Source organism: Strigops habroptila, chromosome 1 (assembly GCF_004027225.2).
Source record: "Strigops habroptila isolate Jane chromosome 1, bStrHab1.2.pri, whole genome shotgun sequence".
Taxonomy (NCBI): domain Eukaryota; kingdom Metazoa; phylum Chordata; class Aves; order Psittaciformes; family Psittacidae; genus Strigops; species Strigops habroptila.
Window position 1 is genome coordinate 70,554,883 of NC_044277.2, and position 16,327 is coordinate 70,571,209.

The 16,327-nt window shown below is 37.4% G+C and overlaps 1 protein-coding gene across 11 annotated transcripts in view; it reads left to right on the forward strand.

Moving 5' to 3' along the window:
- COBL (cordon-bleu WH2 repeat protein) overlaps window positions 1–16,327 on the forward strand; it is a 158,477-nt gene that overhangs the window by 102,859 nt on the left and 39,291 nt on the right. For 7 of the 11 annotated variants that reach the window (XM_030498248.1, XM_030498204.1, XM_030498213.1 and 4 more), the window contains 2 exons: window positions 3,572–3,710; window positions 6,664–6,837. In XM_030498248.1, coding sequence (XP_030354108.1) covers window positions 3,572–3,710; window positions 6,664–6,837 — 313 coding nt within the window. The remainder of the gene's footprint in view (window positions 1–3,571; window positions 3,711–6,663; window positions 6,838–16,327) is intronic. The other 4 variants (XM_030498289.1, XM_030498266.1, XM_030498276.1 and 1 more) reach the window with 1 other exon arrangement.

Here is a 16,327-nt window from a genome sequence, read left to right on the forward strand (position 1 = left end):
TTAATGGAAAATTCGTTTCTTGCATCATATGTGGTCTTAGCAATATAAGAACAGAAGTGACATTATTTGTCAGAATTAGGTTCTTTTGGCCCAGTTTATTAATTTCTAGCTCACTTGATGGTATTAATTATAGTCAGAGAACACTCACTAGTATCTTTAAAAAATATGTATTTGTAGCATAACAGAAGCTGGCCTAATAATTTCTTCTAGTTAAAAATGCTACATTGGTGAAACACAAGTGCTTAGACTAGGAAATCCTCTGCTACACTCAGAGAGGGGCTCCTGTAACAAAGTTTGGATGGGAAATTACTTCAGATAATGTTGTTAAGGCTTGATTTCTCTATAAAAAAAGCAGCCAGCCATAACAAATTATTTTCAAGTTCAATTGTTTTTGTATATACAATTGCAAGAAGAAACAGAATGTTCTTTGTGTGTTTTTCCATTTATGTTTAGCCTCATAGGTTTACTGAAGTTGGCGTTAAAGAACTACTTTTAACAATTTTTATGACCTGTTATTGAATTAGACACTTCTTATATACATTGTAGTGTGTCTGGCTTTAAACAAGCTTTTCATCTTCTTTATGGTGTTTTTGAGGTACACTCCTCTTAGCTGACAGTAGAATAAAAGCATTTTCATCTGTGTGTTTGACCAAACTTGCATTATTGCAGTTGTGCACTAGCTATATTCTAGCCTTTTCTTTAGCTGTAGCAGCACGTTCATCCATACATCTATCTGATGTTTCTCAGCAGATTCAACTAAATAGGAATGCATAGAGCTGAAACAGATAAGCTGCCTTCTAACAAAGATCCTTTCTTCGTAGTAGAGCAGTAATGTATCTTTGAGGAATTTGACTACCAAACTAACATCCTTCACTCATCTGGTACCTGGGGAAGGGTGATTAGCACGCTCTGTCATTTCAGGGGGAAATTTCCTTACTTTCTGCCTTGACTCTCAAGATTTCCTAGGCTTTTAAATCACAAGCCCATCCGATTTTTTGTCCTCAAGTAAAAGGACGTTTCTGTCTGAGTGAATGTGAAAGCTGCAGATTGCCATTAAATAACAGCTAAAGTTGTGATTTGTGCTTGTGAAGTGTTGGGAGAGTTCAGATGCTGCCTATCTCACAGGTGATTCAAGTTCTTCATAGCTGCTGAATTTTGGAAACTTTGCAGTCATATTAATCAAAGTCCCCACTTGGATAATTTTCTCTTTTTTTGTAAGGCAGTATCCTGAAGAATCAGATACAGTATTAAATGCTCACGTCTTCAGTTATTTGAAAGGCAGTGCAGGAGAATGTGATTTTTTTCCAAGTGCCTATTTGCCAGTTGCCCAAAATAGACATGGAGTAGAATGCAGCATTAGGTAGCTCTCTTCCATGTAATTCCTCCTCTGTAAACCAAAGCCTGATGAGTTTGTTTCACTGAATGGTTTCCCATGTTCAACTCAATACTGGGTATTCTGTTCTGTAGGAATTGGGGGGTGGAGGGATGGGATACAACTTCAGTCAATTGCAGTCAGTTCCTAACCACTGTCAGGCAGTCTCTCCATCGGGAGAGGTGATGAAAATATTTGATTCCATATTTGCTTAATATAAAGCAAATTTGGGGTAGAAGTTTTTCAGAGGAGCTCTAAAATTTTGCTGTACCCATTCCTGAACATTCGACCTGCTGCTCTTTTCTGGGTGTAAGTCTAATTTTTCAAATTCCATGAAGTTTGGTGACCAAAATTGAAGTCTGCAGTATCACTAGTTACTACTAACATTCTTGCCCGTTTACTGCACCTAAATTCCTCTAGATTGGCCTCGCTGGCTTTATTCATGCACTGTATCTAGTGGACATTTAATGGAAAATGCAGAAATAATCCATGGTAGTAGGAAATAAGACCAGGACACTTTACTATGAGGGTGGTGAGGCACTGGAACAGGGTGCCCAGAGAAGCTGTGGCTGCCCCATCTCTGGAAGTGTTTAAGGCCAGGTTGGACGGGGCTTTGAGCAACCTGGTCTAGTAGAAGGTGTCCCTGCCAATGGCAGGGGGTTTGGAACTAGATGATTTTTAAGGTCACTTCCAACCTAAACCAGTCTATGATTCTGTTCTGTGACACCTTTCTTTCCAAACCTCCAACCCCTCCACCTTACAGAAGCTGTTTGCTACGAAGCTACAGCTCATCTGGGTTGACGTGCTCTATTGCCAGTGCAATTTTCTACCAAGTTCCTCCATATCCAAGGTATGGGTTCACCAGGAAGGGATGGAGGGTGTCCAACTGTCATGTGGCACAGTGGTTCCCACAGTGAAAGGTGGGAACAGAACATTTGTAGTTTATAAGCTAAGACCCTCCTGAGTGCTTTTAAAAATGAATGCTAAGCAAGGGAAGCTCTATTCATGTTCCACTCTTTGTAAAATTCATTTATTCTCAGAGTTTTCACTCGACATAGGAACAGGCACATATAAATTAGTGCCTTTCCTCTGAACTCTGATAATAGCTTTGAGCAGTGTGAAGCTATTATTTGTTAAATGAAATCTTCCACAACAAATGTATTTTGAGGGTTCATAAGTCCTCTGGATTAAAGAAAAGATTATTATTATTGTTCAGACCTTTGAAATACTAGAAAACCACCAGGCAGTTCTGTATATTAGGTATCTTCAGCTATGGGGTGTATCGGGATGGACAGAGCAGTGAAGTCATGCAAGTGAAGACTGAGGAATGCCAACAGCATGCCATGGGTGGGCAGCTCCCATTACCCTCTGCCTCAGTTAAGCCTGGTTCTGTCTGGTGTTGTCAGTACCCTTCAAATATAAGAATTCAGCAGATTTTCCTGTGTGTTTTTGTTATGATTATTTTTCCAGAAAAAGAAAATAAGAGCTAAGTTAAGTTCCAACAAGCTACAGAAAATATTATGCAACCCAGTGAAACCCGAGTCACTTGTAATAAATTTTGTCATGTTTTTAAAAGCAGCATAAACAGCAATGTAGTCTTGGCTTGCCAACCAGCATGTTGCAATTGTTGGAAGCCGAGGTGTTACGGGTCTTCAGAAGTACGTCTGTGAAGTCCAGTAGACATAAATAGAGTACAGTATGATCTCATATCATCATGCAAGCAAACTTTCAATTCTGATTCTTCTCTCAGAAGTCCTTAAACGAAAATTGGAGAGGAAAAGAAAAGAAATGGAGTTTATTCCCTACACATACCGATTGAATTATTGAACCATAATTTAAGGTTTGAAGAAACCAATGGAAAAACAAGATTATGCTATGGCTCAAGCTTAACAACACATGTAGTGCCATTCTATGTATTGCTGAGTGTTGGGCTCTCTAGTTCTCTTTTACCACAAACATCGAATGTCCACGGGACTGGTGGTATTGCTAGGGCATTCATCTGCAATTCTTGTCCCTTTTCTTCTACAAGTGCAATGTTACTATACCTCTTCTGTCTTTTTAATATCTTGTCACTATAAATGCTCATTATAAATATACTGTGCTCAGAAATTAGGTCTTATGACAAATACTTTTTCTTTATTACTAACAATTTACACCAACAAAACATTTCCTTTACTGTGCCTATTTCAACTTTGCTAGATTTCGAAAGGAGGATCACTAAACGATTTACGGAAAAAGAAGAGACGTGCCCCTCTTCCACCAACTGCATCTGCTCCACCCACTCCTGCCATCCCAAACAGGACAGAAGAGAGGGAAGACAAGAGGAAGAGCACAATGGGTGAGAGGCATTCTTTTCTCATGTGTAATCACATGCATGTGCTTTCAGTGCTCTCTGAAGTTTCCTTAATTCTGTTACGCTGTGAGTTCAGAAACTTTTGTAACTTGGGGGAAAAAAAGCCACATTTCTCTGCAGAATGAAAGTCTGGAAATAAGTGTTTCTATATTACTACATTTTTTTAATGGCACCATTCAGAGTACCATCAGGTACTAAAAGGTAGATAACACTCATTAGATAATTTGAATGTTTGATACAAGCTGGATATCCAAAAGCACTAGCCCTGGGCCTATTCTGCATCTTTAAGGTCATGGTGGTTTTGCTAGTAAATGGAAATATGGAAATGGTAAATGGAAATGCTAGTAAATGGAGATAGGCCAGGGAATAATGAATGTAGCTGAAGCCATGGGGTTTTGTTAGAATAGTATGTAGTACAGTCAACCTCATTCAGTATCTCCTGATGTTCTTAAAGCCCGAAGACATTTTCTTTTCCTGGAGTCCTCCAACAGTTTGACATCAACTGACCATATTCAGTGAGGTTTTTTCTTTTGAATTTGGTCCTCATTTTTTAACCAATCAATCTCTTCTGAGCCTTTAGCTAATCAGTAGAAGAAAAGAACTGGTGCTCTCAAAGGAAAGCTTACATAGTTGGATACAATAAAAGAAACTCTAGCCTTCAGCTGTCCATGACACCACATTTACTGTCATCCAGGAAGACTGAAAAACGTTCTCCCAGACCTCTGTTGTTATCTGACTGCTAGTTTATTCAGATCAGTGGGAGCTTTGCCCAAGTGAGGACTCCAAGATTATGCTTTTAGCAAACAAAGAGATTTTATGATGGGTAAAGATACGAGATAATAACCCCACATATTGGAACTCATTTTTCAGTACATTAAGAGAATCATTCTTCAAGTGCCATAACGCACTCAGTGCACTTCAGTTCGTGCCTTTGACCTCATGTTTCATAAAGTGCCTAAGACATACAGATATGACATCCTGTCATACATAATTGCTTACATTACAAATGCCTCACAGTTTAGAAAGAAACCTCTTGGCTTTGTTCCAACATCTATTTTCAGAAAATGCCTCACATTTAATGCCTCAGCATTTGTGTAGCAGCAGGAGTCCATTATCTTGTGACATGTTCGACTCCATTGACATCCCTTATTTAAACCCTTTAAGGGTAGCGTTATTGCTGTGCCATATAACAGGAGTTTTTGGCAAATTGGCTTTCTTTTAACCACTGCAGATGTCAGTCTGATGCTCCTCATGCTTTGCCCTACTGCTGGTCACTTAGTGATGACATTTGGTGCTTTAACTTTTAGTAAGTGTTCATTTTATTCTGTAGCTGTGTTCAGTATGTTACAGATGAAATAAAGCAGAGCAGAGCCACTTCTAGTCCGTTCAGTAGTGTGTACATAAGTGCTTGCTGACCAGACTCTGCTGATGTAGGATTCTGTAGTATCATTTACTTTAATGGAGCCTTATTATTTTACACTGACAAAGAACTTTTCCCACAGTAGCCCTATCTTCAGTATTTTTTCTGTACATTTTCTGCTACTTTCTTGAATGAATGCATTCATTAACAACAAAAAAAAATGTTAACAGCAAGGGAAGGTTGGTAAGACAGCCTCTCTTCAGGGTCCTTGCAAGAAAACAATGAGAAAGCACAGATGGCTCTGAAAGCAAGAGAGAAAAGCTGTGAAAAAAAGCAAGACTGTAGTGAAGGGAAAATGTGCTGCAAGAAATAGGCAGACGAATGATGGAGAAAGGATTACAGCTACCTATGTATCTCCCAAGTTAGCTACATGAATCAAAGTGAAAGATCTTACCAAAAATACTCTCAAACTGGCAAATTCACTTCACTATTCAATACTGAATCACTTACTGTGACCCTGAACTATTGTGCCCAGTTTTCTTAAAGCAGTAAAAAAGAGTCTGCACATTTGCCAGAATTAAATTGTGTATTGAATTTCTGGAAGCTAGTGACTCCTAAGTAGAAAATCATAATGTTTTAATCCCTTTTCCTCTCTCTCAGTGCTACTTCACTTTTGAGCAGCACGAGAGCATGAGAGCATATGAATGACCAGAATGGATCAGACCGGAGGTTTTCAGCAGTGACAATAGCAGACGCCTAAGGCAGTGTATGAGAGCAGAATGAGCAGGTAGTCATGGTTCCTCAGTGCGATTGCAGCATCTGAGGACTTTCCAAATTGCAGTAGCTCTAGGTCTGTACACTAGAAACTAACAGCAGCTTTTTAACATTGCAAATGGTTAGCATTGTATAGTGCAAAGTTGGAAGTATTTATGTAGTGGTTGCACAAAGTATTGAAATAAGCCCCCAGCCAAAGTTATGAGTATTTCTTTTGATAGCTTAAAACACTGTTTTGCAAAAAACAACTTAATCATCTTCACAATGTCAAAATAATAAAAAACTTACTCAGAAAAAAGAAAAATCTGTCAAGATACTTCAAAATACGGACCTGAGGTATCTTCCTCTTTCTCTCAAAGAGTCAGGAAAATAGTCATATAAAGTATCCTAGAGGTCAACAAATTCAGGCAGTTTGGCACTTAAGAAGACAAAAATAAACCACATTTTCACATTTACTTACATAGCTTTTTTGTTTTTTCTTTTTATTGAACTTTTTTTCTCCTTCCTTACGTCTGCCAAAATTGGTGATTTAACTGTTAGTTGTGATGTGCATGTAGGCCCTGGTCTCAATTCTGGTCCTGTTGCTGTTGGTTTAAAAGAGACCTAGCTTTTCCTTCTCCCTTAATTATTTGAGGGTAAATAAGAACAGATTTAGATCCAGAGATATTTTGGATGTGGGTAAGGGAAAATCAAGGTGTGTTTAAAAAATAACAATTTTCAATAAAAATAACAATCAAACAAGGAAAATTAATTAAATATTCATTATCTTGCAATGAAGTAACTAGTCAATTGATCCCCCTGTAGGTGATGGACGGCAGGTGCCACAAAAGCCTCCTAGAGCTAGCACCACCCGGGGTCCACCCCAGTTAGTGATCCCCCCACCCCCACCTTACCCTCCTCCTGACAGAGACATTGTGGATCCAACAGTGTGTTACAGAGAAGCAGATGTTACAGCACCAACAGAGCTGGTACCTAAACGTATGTTTGAAAATACATGTATTTGCATTTCCACTCTTTTGATGGTTACTGTCAGGGGTAGCTTTTCCAGACTTTCCTCTCTGCTCTCTAGACATACATGTCTGTTTTTTCCCTTTTTTCCCTTTTTTCCCAGCCTGTTGTCTTCTAAGATGTCCAATGCAGTGTAACTAATTAATACAAAGTAACCAAAACGTTTGTTTGGAGACAGTTTTTCAGATGATACCTGGCCATTGTGTGGAAATATTTAAAAACAACCATCAAACCTTGTGACTTGATGCAGGTGGAAGAAAAAATCATTCTCTTGTATTAATTGTCCATGTTTGGTTTTCTGTCTCTCCAGAGACAAGTTCCTTTTAGAGTCAATAGGTCTATCAGTCAAGATTGACAACTACAGGGTGTTTCCCTTAGCAAAATTAAACTATTTGCAGGAGGTATATGTTGTTAAAGGCCTTCCCGTCCTAATGAGTACATCTTCCTTGCCATCTCTGGATAGTCCTTTGTGTGTTCTACCCCTTGCGGCATAACAGTTATCAGACAAAGAAATACGATACTTTCCACATCCTTGTGTATTTGTGAAAAGCGTGTTTTCATGCTACTTTTTTCGTGCTTATCCATTGATTGTCTTTAAATCTTTGTACACAATCCAAGTCTTTGATCATGTATTGTGTTCCCCGTGGGCTTGCCATGCACACCTATGTAGATCCTGTAAAGGCAGCGAAGCTCTGCACGTTATAGCTTCTCATGAACACACTTCCTTTGAAGGTCAGGAGGGTGTCTCCTAACCATGGGATAGAGAAATGTCTCCGTTATTTGACAAAACTTTTTCCAGGACATTTTCTTTACCAAAATTAATCTGCAGGTAGCAGTTCTCTGCTACATTAATGTTGGTGTGCTTGTTATTGGACACCAGCTAAATCTATAGCATTATTTTTCAAATCTGTGCTGAGGAGATTCAGATTGACAAGTTTTATTGGTGGGAAAAGAAGGAAATTAAGGAGATCATACAAACAGAAAACCTGAATCTTATTGAGTATTAACCCTAATTCATTTTTACTCGCATATGCACAGAAACCATATCATACTTCAAATACTTTTTTTTTTTTTTTTGCTAGATACCATCAGCTTCCCTCCAATATTTTCTTTATTAAAAATCCATTGTGGCCTTCTTTGCATTAATATTTATACTTCATTTGAGTTTCTACCACTGTTATTTTGCAATGCTTTTCTGATCTACTTTGGTGATCAAATACCCTTTAATCAATCCAGCCCTGATTTTATCGGCCTCGTCATTTGCTCTTAAACACAATATCCCAGCTGAAAGGATTTGATGAAGCTTGTACATGGAAACATAGCATGAGCTTTTATTATTCTCTGAGAGCAAAAGAATAGTGCTTAGTGCATACTTACTTTAGACTTAAAGCGTGAGTGTTGAAGAGGGACAAGTTGAGCTTTATAATTACGCTGTGCTCTACCTAGATAAAGACACCTATATAGATTGACACAAGAGAAATGCATGTGGATGTACCCATGAAAGAAAGCAGCACCTATGACAGATGCTAATTATATTGCCTAACACCATTCTGAAAGGTGCTTAGATACTGTAGTGATTGAGCAGTATAAGAACAGAGTTTTGCAATGATGTTTTTTATTGCCTGAGAATGCCTCAAGCAGTGCAAATAGGACTTTGGCGGTAGATTCAAAGAACAACAGTTTTCAATCTTCCTAACTAACCTCAGTGAATGTGTTTTCTCATAGAACAAGGTGGTAAAGTGGATAAGCTGCTGATGCCAGCTATTGATGAAAGGCATGTTTGTTCTGAAATCACTCTTAAAACAGCTTTCTCAGATGAGGATTGCAGTCTTCCTTCACTGAGTGGGTGACTGTCAGCAGCAGTTTGTCTTTCACAAGATGAAATTCCAAGTCAGAAATTAAAATTCTGTAATCATGTGGAGTTTAAGTTCTTGTTCCTTACCATCTGCCACTGTCTATGGGGCATTATGCCTCACCCCTCATTCCTTCCCAGCAAACACACAGTTGTCCTGCTGTACTCTGGGAAACCCATGTTAAGGAACTTTGATTTCATAGAAGACGGTGATAGTCACTCTTCATGGAGTTTTCCAAACTTACTTACATGGAATGTAAGTCATTCATGAATAGGGCCTTTAGTAAGATACTTGGGCTTTTCTGACTCTAATGGAGTCTCTTCCACAAAGAAGTAGTACAAATGTTCCTCACAGTTTTTGCTCTTTAATCTTTTTATTCTCATTACCTGACCTTTGCTCTTAACTTTTGGTCTGGTAGACCTTTAGCTGCATGTTGCGTGCATGTCTAAAATGATATGGGATCCTTTCTCTTTCTCTGTCTTACTAATCGGATTTTTCATGACCTGTGATTCTAAGATTGACTACACTTTGGGAATGCAAAAATGGAGATTGGCACCTCTGTTGCATGGCGTTTGGTTATGTCACATAGCTTGTGAAGTTCCCACTAAGTGAGTTAGTAGTAAGCTCTGTGCTACTTACCTCAGGTAAAGAATGCACATATTGAAAGATTGCTGCACCTAGATGAGCAACTAAAACCTGCTGCCTTGAAATGTTTTGAACTAACTAATTAGAATAAATGCAATATTCCCGTGAACCCATGATTAGCCCTTTATTTCGCTTGTTATGAACTATCATTAAGAATTGCACTAAGAAATTAAAAGCTGTTTGAAAAAGAATAAACAATTCACCTTTTTATAGAGCGAAATCCTGAAGTTAAAAGTTTTCACTCTGACACTGGATAAAGTGGTAGTGAATTCGGGGTTCACACTGGGTAAGGGTTTGACAACTGTTTGGTTTTTAAATTTCAGAATGTGCTCTGTCTTTAAAGAAGTGAAATCATGATTTGAACATGTCTTTGGTTTTAACTATAGATCAAAATAATCAATCATCACTTAACCAGAAAATCTGAAAAGGATGAAGGAGTGGGTATAAGCATTGTTGTTTTGAAGAGATGACATGTCTGCTACTAGTTGAGGGATAATAGCAAGTTAACAGAAAGGAGCCTTGTCCTCGTATCTAATTTTTAATATTTTTCACTGTATCCTTGATATATTAACAGGTAATACAATCCACTTGACAAAAGCTGTGACAATTTCACAAGGAATTCAGTCATATTTCTTCAGTCACCTTAGATATATGTCTAGTCTTTCACAGTCATTAGGGATAGTTTCTAAGGATTGAACTTTGTTAACTTGAAGAAAAATAGGTAGAGACACTCACAGAGAGGAAACTACATTTTCTTCCCTGTGGTTCTAAATTAATTGAGAACTGTAGGCTGCTGAGTAGGTAATTTTGCTGGCCCCTCATAATGCACTGTCTCAGAAGGCATCTGTGAAGTGACCTGGCCTTTTCTCTTGGAGATGGTCTTTAAAGCAAGAAAACTTGCAAGTTCAACTTCGGAGGCTTATAGCACCACCATCACTCCGTCTAATCATCCAGCCTGATCTGAGGCTAAAGAATGAAGTTGAGTCTCCTACATCATCTGTCTTGTACCTTCTGGAAAATGAAAATTCGGGCCAAGTAAAGCAGAATTCATAGACATGTTGCATATCAGTAGGTGTGTTGTGCTTTTGGGATTGAGTTAGCTTGTACATGAACCCAGGGAGTTCATCTCAGAGCATCTGTTGGATTCTGGATGTTAATACATGTGTCCACATTCTTTGGGTGTCTGATTCTTTAACATTACTGAGCATGCTAGCCATTCTGCTGTCTGACCTACACAATATTTAAAATGTTATCCTTTTACTCTTTTCCCCCAACAGTTTACTGTTGTGCATCATTCCCTTCATATACCAAGCGCGTCTGACAGACTTTGCCTCTTCCTATGATCTTCATACCTCTGAACCTCCTGTTGCCTCTGCTGCCCTGACTCTTCTGTTGCCTTCCTTCCTCCCCTGCTGGAAAAGAACGTTTTTTTTTTTCTGACTGAGATTTTGGCTTCCTTTCTTTTTAAACTCGCACATTCTCTTTTAATTACTATTGATTATTTTTGACTGTGGTTCATACTCATTTGTGAGATGTACGCTCCAGAACTGAATGCTGTGTTACATAAATCTATCAGCCTCAGAAAGATTATCCACACATTTGTCTGTTCTTTTTCATAAGATTGATTCTCTTTATTTCGAGCCACGTTTAATTTGATTTGGCTTTTCAAAGATTGCATGTTGGGATGGGGTGTATTACTTTCAATACTGTTTGAAAATTTAATGAAAACTTCCTAAAAGCATTTTTCATTTTTTCCTGTTAGCCTCTGTATAATATTTTATATTCTCTAAAATATTCTATTTTTCCTTCACTGAATATGTTTTGTTCCTTTGGAACAAAACAAAAACTGGGCATGGCTTAGTCAAGTTGAAGTGCAAGATTCTTTCTATATCTTGGCTATTAATCAAGCTGCCAAGAAAAAAGAAACAGATCTGTTGGATCTATAAGAGGCCTGAAAGGAATACTAAGAACCAGTACCAAATGCACTGATTCATAGGCTTTACTTCTGCTTTCATCCTGATGCTTAGTATGAGTAATTTTATCTTGATGATGGAGACATCCTGTGGAAATCAAGGTGTGTGTTCTATTTCTGTAACAAAAGATGCAGACACTGTTTGCTCAAGATATATCTTGTTACACAAGTCTCCTTTTTACAGTTGTACTAGGAATACTCAGTGAGTTATAATTAAAATATCAGCTATAGGATTGTACTTACCAAAAACTTCTTTGTGCTGAAGAAAGTTCTTCATGTGAACGGCCTATAAGACATGTATTTTTAATCATTCTGAACTATAAACATAGGTTTTATGAGTTGCGATGGTGCACACACCCAGAACTATTCTGACCTCACATGTACTGTGATTTAAGACATTTGTGTTATTTAAATGAGTGAGTTGCAATACATAACTCTAATTTAAATGATGAAAAATTATTGTTTTACCCTCAAGCAAATAATCATGTTCATCTTGAATCCTTTCCAGGTAGGCAAAATGGAGAATAAGAAAACAAAGCATTCCTACAGATAATGTGAAACATGACTAAAAAGAGTTTTGACGGTTTTTAATGCAAATATAACATGTTAGTTAATAAGTGATGCTTCAGAAAGTACACTCAATACCCTAAGGGTCTTCTAATAAAAGTGGAGCAGAATTGAACTCTCTGCGCTGCCAGGTACTTTGTAATAGCTTCTTGAAACAGGACAATGGTTTAATTGTAAGTCTTCTCTTTAAAAAAAAAACTTAGTAGGTGTTCACAATGTGAAGATTAAGAACCTAATTTACCCATTCTTACTACTCTATTTACATCCTATTTGTAACTCCGTAGAGTTACATGCCCTGTGGAGTTCAGACTAGTATAAAAATGGCATAATGAAGTGGTGAAACAAAGCTTTTTACATAGAGTGCAGTGTAGAAGTACAGTGTATTGTAAAAGCAGTTCTTTGCATTGACACCAGTTTAGCTTAAAGGAGGCTCGAGTTTTCAACAAAATTAGATTTTTGATGAAAGTTTCTTTGCTTTGAAGGAATACAGCTATGACCCCTCTCCACAGAGCAGACAAGTTTGCTGTGAAAAGCTCTCTTTTCAGGTGGTCTGCTCAAAGTCCTGAATACTGTTGGTGAAAACTCAAAAAGTTCCTTAGTTGTCCTTAACTTAGCTTTGGTTTTGTTTTTGTTTTGATTTGGTTTTTTTTAATTAAATGCAAAATTTGCCTCTAAAAAAATAGGTTTGTGGGGATTATCATTTCCTGTGAAATTCCTGTGTAAAATATTTTAATGACTGGTTTAAGCTAGCCAGCTTTCCCTTTCTGAATTAAAAAAAGAAATTCCTAGCTAATGCTAGTTCATATCCTCTGTTTCTTACAATTTCGTAAGTGCCAGGTATATATAGTATTAAGCAGAACTTTTTAAAAAAAGAAGAAAAAGAAAAAGAAATTACACTTCTAATATTAGTATGTTTAAAACCTCCCAGTGTTATACACAGTGTAGGAAAGATCTTTCAGTGACACTCATTAAATCCAAATCTGTTCAGTGGAATTGCATAGATACTCTGTTTCACAACTGTAAATTCATTAATGGTGTGTGTGCTTAAACAAAGTGTGATTATGGGAATGTGAACTCGCTGGAAGTTTGGTTCATGAGTATCAGCTCAGCACTGAGATGCAGTTGTGGAAACCCCGCTTATTCCAGGTTTCGACCCAGGATTTCTAATGTCACCTCAATTCAGCTTCTGGAAGAGAATGAGAGTTCTTCTGTCATTTCCAATAAGAGAAAGAAATGTCAGTTTAGGTCAGTTTGGTGGAGTCTTAGGTTAGCATTGATATGAAAGGACATTGGTTTTACTCCTTTTATTTTAACCATAGACACATTAGATGTGTAATGAAAATGACATGGAGAAGCTGATAACAAATTGACTACTATACTACAATTTTTCACCAAAATGCTTTTACCAAAGTTAGTAAGAAACACATTTGATATATTCAGGGTTTATCCATCTGCACTACCAAACAGCATTGCTCAAATACTGTCCTTCATGGCAAGGTATCTGGGTGAAAAACACATAAAAAACCCCCAAACCCCAAAAACCCAAACTCCAACACACACCCCCCAACCCCACCCCCAAACTGGAAAATACTATTGAGTCCTTTCAGAACAAGTAAATGCATAGATAGCTTATAAATCAAAACAAAATCCAGTATTACGACTCCAATGGCAGTGACATTCTGTGCTCTTAGGAAATAAGGACAGATGTATAATTTATGATTAAACCCATTCTGATACCTGATGAATGTGCTCAACGCCTGCGAAATCCAGTGAATTAGAAAGATTTAGTTTCCTGATGCACAGATTTTACTGAATGGCCGTATAAATATTTTTCATGTTGACCACCAGAGGGAGCCGATGTTGTCACACAGCTGCAGTAGGTATCAAGGAAGAATAATGCTAAAGGTGAATTTTAAGCTAACAGATACCACACTTACACAAAGATTTTCAATTCTTTAAGGGTGCCATGAAATTAAGCAGAATTTACTGAGTCGTTTTGTTCAGGAACCAAAAAGAGAAAATAAATACTTTTTTCTAGATTTTTTTAGATCAGTTTCATTGCAAATAGGAAAACTAAGATAAAATCATATTTGGAGGTGATGCCACAGTGTTGGCATCTTCCAGATGTAAGCTCAAACTTTTGCTCTAGGCATTCTTGCAAAGGGTGGTGGCATGTTGGATTGGTTATTACGTTGCATAGATATTGCCTGTATATTTATGGCAGCTGTGTCCAAGGTGTGGAAATTAGTGTATATGGCTGGTGTGTGTGCTTAAAAAAAAGTGCATAAAAAAATGTGCATAGGAGTAGGTAAGGTTTAGTGCCAGTATAGGCAGACATGTTCTGCTAGAAAGATTTATCAGCTTGAGTTTTAGCATTTTAAAAGCATGAGCAGATTGTGTTAGTATCTATCCTCTTTCACAGAGAAATGACTTCATTACCAGCACTTCAGTCATTCACGGACTAAAATCTAGGATTCAGAGACTCTCCAAACATCCTTAAATGTCTTTTCTACATGTAATGCTTTCTTTTTTTTTTTTCCCTTAAGATTGAAATCTTTGAGGATTGAAATGAATGTTGTCTTTCTCACTGAGCAGCTGGATTTTTTTTTTTGTTTCAAGCGACAGGACTGTAGAATATTAAACTTTGAACTCCTTCCATTTTTATCTTTAGAAAATACGTTACTGGTCTAGAACTGAAAATTTTTCTGGGCAGGTAAAATATGGAGAAAATATTCTAAATATATGAATGGAAAAAATGAATATTTCTTTTTTGTTGTTCATTTTTAACTGGAACTATTTAAAGGTGTTCATGGCATCTAGAGTGCTCAAATAAGTGCTAAGGAAGAGTGATTAGTATAGTACTCATCCAGTCCAAATCGTATGATGAATTGCAAAGACCTGCGATGCATTTAAACATATGGCCGTGCAATCTATCACATGCCCATCATCTGTCCCTGTATTCTGTATTTATAAAGTAAACTCTGTGGTCATGATTCTCATACACTCATCATGTAAGTTTACACACATTTTAAGCCCTCTTTATTGTTCCATCCCAGTATAAAAGTGCCTCTTTGTGAGAGCTGGGCCGTGTGTGTGTATATAAGACAGCAGTTCTCTCTTCTGTACTTGGCTTCCAGTCACTACCATGACTCTCAATATATATTTAGTACATGCAGTAGGCACCATTTAACTTTCCATACTAAAACACATGTTATTTTAGAAGACAGAATGTAACTTATTCCATCCCTCGAAAATTACAGCCATGTTGTTTTCTAATGTCACTGCAAAACTATGAACTCCCCCCTCAAGGACAGTGAGACAAACTTGCTGTCACTGTTTACACATTTCTTATTCAGGTATCTCATGAACAGTATGCAGATAAGCTTCTGTATAGCACCTTCTCTATGGCTAGAGAAGTCCACTGTTAAAATTCATGAGAAGTTGAGAGAAGAAAAAGTGACATAATTAGTTCTATGTTTATCCAGAAGAGCTTACACATTATAAACTCTGCTGATTTTTGCTGAAGTGGAGAAGGGGGAAGGTGATCATGTATTTTTCTATGCAAGAATCAGCTGCTTTATTACTTGATTATTGCATATTCTTCTGTAATGCTCTGACTTCAAGTGGTAAATGACTGTTGAAAGGACCAAGCCCATTAGCAAGAATGAACTACTTTAGAAGTTAATAACGTACTGAATAGGTATCAACTACTGAGTCCTGTATATCCCTTGAATGTTCCTGGAACATGAAAGTTTGTTGGGTTTGGTTCGATTTATTTTTTTTTTCCCCTGTTCAGTGCTAATAAGAAAATTACAAGTTTTGATCAACAGATCTGCTTCATTTTCTCATACCTTGGGAAAGTTATGAAGCAGGAGACTCAGTCCTGGGTAAAGGTAACACCAGTTGAAACCGGAGAATTTTGTATTCAGTCATGCGTTCACTCTGCTGCTGCCTGTATTGGAAATCATACATGTGATTCTGCGGGCTCTGAACAAGAAGTCAGTCCTACTGTAAGGGAGCACAATTCCTTTTAATATAACAAAACAAATTATTTTCTGGTTACATTATATGGAACTGGACTCCAGTGAATCAAATAGTCTTTCTAGCCTCATTTCCTGTTATTTAGGGTTTTAACTGGTAATTTACTTATTTCATAGAGTGTGGAATAAATCCTAGCTTCACATTTCCCATCCTGACTAAATGTAAAGACATTTCTTTTCTAATTCCCTTGCAGCCAGCTCTGAAATCCAAGTGGTTTGTGGATAAACTGTGAAAGTTTATTCTAAGTGTAACCAAATTCCCCATTTTCCTCTTCCTTAGTTAAAATAAGAGCAGTTTAACTATGTGAGCTGTACCTTCAATAACTGAGTGTCATCTTAGGCATACTGTGTTGTACTTGGACAGTGGAACATGAAGAAACTGT